This window comes from Rhinopithecus bieti, unplaced genomic scaffold (genome assembly GCF_001698545.2).
Source record: "Rhinopithecus bieti isolate Rb0 unplaced genomic scaffold, ASM169854v2 scaffold_30775, whole genome shotgun sequence".
NCBI classification, from domain to species: Eukaryota; Metazoa; Chordata; class Mammalia; order Primates; family Cercopithecidae; genus Rhinopithecus; species Rhinopithecus bieti.
The window spans coordinates 664,397-669,220 of record NW_016813906.1 but is presented as its reverse complement, the minus strand read 5'-3'; the positions used below and the strand labels follow the sequence as shown (position 1 = coordinate 669,220).

At 41.6% G+C, this 4,824-nt stretch overlaps 1 protein-coding gene across 8 annotated transcripts in view; it reads left to right on the top strand.

Annotated features, from left to right (window-relative positions):
• The window catches only part of CUNH2orf74 (chromosome unknown C2orf74 homolog), a 19,106-nt gene extending 14,492 nt beyond the window's left edge, over positions 1-4,614 (top strand). For 3 of the 8 annotated variants that reach the window (XM_017849095.1, XM_017849097.1, XM_017849089.1), the window contains exons 2-4: positions 2,627-2,740; positions 2,837-3,017; positions 4,138-4,611. In XM_017849095.1, the coding sequence (XP_017704584.1) occupies positions 2,844-3,017; positions 4,138-4,311 (348 nt within the window). In that variant the 5' untranslated portion in view covers positions 2,627-2,740; positions 2,837-2,843 and the 3' untranslated portion in view covers positions 4,312-4,611. Of the gene's footprint in view, positions 1-1,951; positions 2,397-2,626; positions 2,741-2,836; positions 3,018-4,137 lie in introns of those variants that run through there. The other 5 variants (XM_017849090.1, XM_017849094.1, XM_017849096.1 and 2 more) reach the window with 5 other exon arrangements.
• Positions 4,615-4,824: the final 210 nt, after the last annotated feature.

Genomic DNA, 4,824 nt, shown 5'->3' with positions numbered 1-4,824 from the left:
TTTTTTTTGAGATGGAGTCCCACTCTGTCACTCAGGCTGGAGTGCAATGGCATGATCTCCGCTCACTGCAACCTCTGCCTCCCAGCTTCAAGCAATTCTTCTGCCTCAGCCTCCCGAGTAGCTGGGATTACAGGCACCTGCTACCACGCCCAGCTAATTTTTGTATTTTTAGTAGAAACGGGGTTTCACCACGTTGACCAGGCTGGTCTTGAACTCCTGACCCCAGGTGGTCCACCCACCTCGGCCTCCCAAAGTGCTGGGATTACAGGCATGAGCCACCATGCCCGGCTACCACATTTTATCTATCCATCCTTCGATGGACATTTTGGGTTTTTCCACCTTTTGGCTATTTTGAATAATTCTGCTATGAGCAAGGGTGTACAAATATCTGTTTGAGTCCCTGCTTGCAATTCTTAGTGTATGCACCCAGAAACGGAATTACTGCATCATATAGTAATTCTTTTTTTTTTTTGAGACGGAGTCTCGCTCTGTTGCCCAGGCTGGAGTGCTGTGGCCGGATCTCAGCTCACTGCAAGCTCCGCCTCCCGGGTTTACGCCATTCTCCTGCCTCAGCCTCCCGAGTAGCTGGGACTACAGGCGCCCACCACCTCGCCCAGCTAGTTTTTTGTATTTTTTTAGTAGAGACGGGGTTTCACCATGTTAGCCAGGATGGTCTCGATCTCCTGACCTCGTGATCCGCCCGTCTCGGCCTCCCAAAGTGCTGGGATTATAGGCTTGAGCCACCGCGCTCGGCCAGTAATTCTTTACTTACTTTTTTGAGGAACTGCCATACTGTTTTCTACAGTGACTGTACCATGTTACATGCCCACCAACAGTGCACAAGGGTTCCAATTTCTCCATATCCTCACCAACACTTTTTTTTTCTTTCTAAAGTAATAACCCCCCATTGGGTATGAGGTGGTAACACATTGTGGTTTTGATTTGCACTTCCCTAATGATTAGTGATGTTGATCATTTTTTTCGTGTGCTTATTGATCATTTGTGTATCTTCTTTGGAGAAATGTCTTGAAATTCTTTGCCTATTTCAAAATTGGGTTTATTGTTGTTGAGTTGTAGGAGTTCTTTATATATTCTGGATATCAGTCCATTAATAGACTATGTGATTTACAAATATGTTCTCACCATTGAATATTATGTTGTTGGATTTTCACATATGGCTTTTATTATGTTGAGGTAGTTCTATTTCTCATTTGTTGAGTGGTTTTAGCATGAAAGTGTGTTAAATTTTGTCAAGTGCTTTTTCTGCATCAGTTGAGATGATAATGTGTTTATTTTTCACTTTCATTCTGTTAATGTGATATATTACATTGGTTGATTTTTGTGTACTAAACTATCTTTGCATTCCAGGAATAAGTCCCACTTGGTCACGGTGTGTAATCCTTTGAATATGTTGCTGAATTTGGTATCCTAGTACTTTGTTGAAGACTTGTGCATCAATATTCATAAAGGATATTGGTCTGTAGCTTTCATTTTGTAGTGGCTTTGGTATCAGGGTAATGCCAGCTTAATAGAATGACTAGTAAGTGTTCCCTCTTCAATTTTTTGAAAGGTTTGAGAAAGATTGGTGTTAGTTCTTCGTTAAATGTTTGGTAGAATTCCACAGTGAAGCCTTGAGCTCAGGGCTATAGAGAGGGATTTCATAAGAAGGAAGCAGACCAATTGTTCATGGTCTGAGAAAGAAGCAGTAAAAGAAACAGGCTCAAGTTAGGAAAGGAAAGGTGGTATTTGGAGAGTAGGGAGAAAATCCTTGCCCAAAGAATGGAGTTTCATATGGCCTCTAACCTGGACCTCTCAGAGGAGGGGATGAACAGGCAACAGCCTCGTGGTTCTCAGCCTCCAGGTGATGGGCTGGGTTGGACTGGCTCTCTGGTCTCTCTAACTCAAGGGCTCCATGATTCTGTGATGTCACTGAAGAGAGAAGAATGGGGAGCTGGGCTCAGCTCCAGCTGTTCCGATTCCTCTCTCCTCTGGATCCTGATAGTTTTTGGGGTGAGGGAGGTGAGCTGCGTGATCACACGTGTCCCAGCTCAGTCTCCCCTCTGGCCACCTCAGCCCCCACCACAGTTATGGAGAGAAATTAGCCAGTGTGAGTCAACTCCGCAACAAGCAGAGCATCTTTCATGAAGCTGAACTGACCAAAAGAACAACAATGAAAACAGCTTTTTGTTCCTCTGTTTCTAGAAAACTTAAAGAACAAGAGAACTACATTCAAATTGAGTTGGAAAAGAATATTTGGACAATCTGTGATTGTGAGAGTGGATGAGTCTTCTAGCTAAACCTATGACCTTTGAAATCACAGCAATCACTTTCTTCATCATCCTTCTAATTTGCTTCATTTGCATCCTCCTTTTATTGGTGGTTTTTTTATATAAATGGTATAAATCCATGCTGATAATTGGGATCAGATTTCAAGTCACATTAGCAAATGTATCTAGAAATAATGTAAAACAATTTAAAATAGAACAAGTAATACCATCATTATCTACTTTTTTCATTTCAGCATTTTAGAAATGCTGATATGCTGTTTAAAAGTGAAGTTTCTATGCCACACCTTAAAATCAGGGCCATTTTTCCTTTTCTGAATTTGTGGCTTGTTTGTTTTCAGTTTCCAAGGCAGGAAAGGTAAAGAGACAAAGAAAGTGCCTTGTACAGACGCAAAAGGAGGTGTAGACTGTGCAGCGGCTGAAGTGGTGACAAGCAATCCAGGGGACCATGAAAGGCGAGTATGGTGCAGGATGTGTCAGAGGCCATTTTGTGTGTGATAGTGGGGATGAGGATGCATGACTGTTTAAAACTCTACCGATTAATTTTCTAGGGTCTTAATGCAAGTCATGAATTTGGATGTGCCGACGAGGCCTGGCATTCTTGTCCAGAGACAGAGTAAGGAAGTGTTGGCCACACCCTTAGAAAACAGAAGGGACATGGAGGCAGAAGAGGAGAACCAAATAAATGAGAAGCAAGAGCCTGAGAATGCTGGAGAAACTGGTCAAGAAGAGGTGATGTGTTTTTCTACTCTCAAGGAGCAGTTTAGAATTTGTTTGATTGAAAAGAAGGTACATTCCTCAGCTAGGTATAATAATAGGAGATGGAGGGCCAGGCGCGGTGGCTCACGCCTGTAATCCCAGCACTTCGGGAGGCCAAGGAGGGCAGATCACGAGGTCAGGAGATCGATACCAGCCTGGCCAACACGGTGAAACCCCCATCTCTACTAAAAATACAAAAATTAGCCGGGCGTGGTGGCACGCGCCCATAATCCCAGCTACTTGGGAGACTGAGGCAGGAGAATCACTTGAACCCGGGAGTCGGAGGTTGCAGTGAGCCAAGATTGCCACTGCACTCCAGCCTGGAGACAGAGCGAGACTCCGTCTCAAAAAATAAAAATAAAATAATAATAATAATAATAATAGGAGATGGAGTTGCCTGTAACTTAGGTTTGTAGGTAGAATGAGTCCAATGCCCAGAGTCATTTAAGCCATTCTAGTTGCTTATCAGTTCATGTTACTAAACCATTACATATGCCAAGTCTAGAAACTTGCTTAGTCTTCATTCTTATATTTGTGTTTTTCTTAATAATTCCCCTTCAGTTTGTTTTTCTCAAAATCCTAGAATCTTAGAGCTGTTAAGAGATTATCTAGTGATCCAACTCTCTCCTGTTTCCAATGAGAAAATGAGATGAATTGTTTACCTCTCCACTGTGGCCAAGCTTAGGCCCAGACTGTGGCGCCCTGTCCTAGCTCTAGGGTCCTACAACAGCACACAACATGGCTGGGGCCTTCTTGAGCTCTGTGTCTGGGACTTCCTAACAAGAACAACTCACATGCCCTCCCACCACATGGCCATGCCCAGTCCACGACAGAATGATGGTCCTGGTGGCTCTTGGGTTTGACTGCTTCGTGGAGAGAATTACATGTCACCAAATATTATTTGAATATGTCAGTGTATGCTTTTATAACCATAAAAATGTGAAAGTGTGATAGATTATTGCTGCTTTCCTGTATCATTTAGAAATGCTTTTTCTGTTTCTCGTTAACAGTGTACATATAACCTGTAATTTTAAAAGCAGGGCATGTCATAAATTGATTATTTGTTTATATTGTTTGTCCCATTCTCTTGCAGGATGATGGTTTGCAGAAAATACACATATCTGTCACTAGAACTCCATCAGCTGTTGAAAGCCAAAAAAGACCTTTAAAAGGAGTGACATTTTCTAGGGAGGTAATTGTTGTGGATCTTGGAAATGAATACCCTACACCTCGAAGCTATACTCGAGAACATAAAGAGAGAAAATGAAGCTCAAAAAAGGGTAAGAGTGAAAGAAAATGTAATCTTTGACTAACATTGAAATGACTGAGGGTACAAAATCATGTTGAAACAACAAGACGATGGGGAATTAAGCAAATAAAGATAGTATTTTACCTTTGTGCAGAAAGAAGTGGGCCATGTGCAAAATTCTGTAAGTAAAATACTTAGAACTTGAATATAGTTTTTTAAAAATTCAAATCTGAGTTCAAGAAATTGATTGTATTGCCCTTAAAACTGTCTACTCAAACACCGTTCTGGCATGTGAATAAAGTGATTTTTGTTTGTACATATACCTATTATGTACATCATTATTCAAGGGGGATTTTTTGAAATAATACATGTTCTGCATCCTCTGATCATAGGCATTCATGACCAAATAACATTACAGCTGTCATCATGGAAGCTTCCATAACTGTCGTCTTCTACTACATAATCCCCATTGAACTCAGTCCTGAAACGTTTCTTGTACTGACCACCGCTTTTTAAAAATTGGTACAGCCG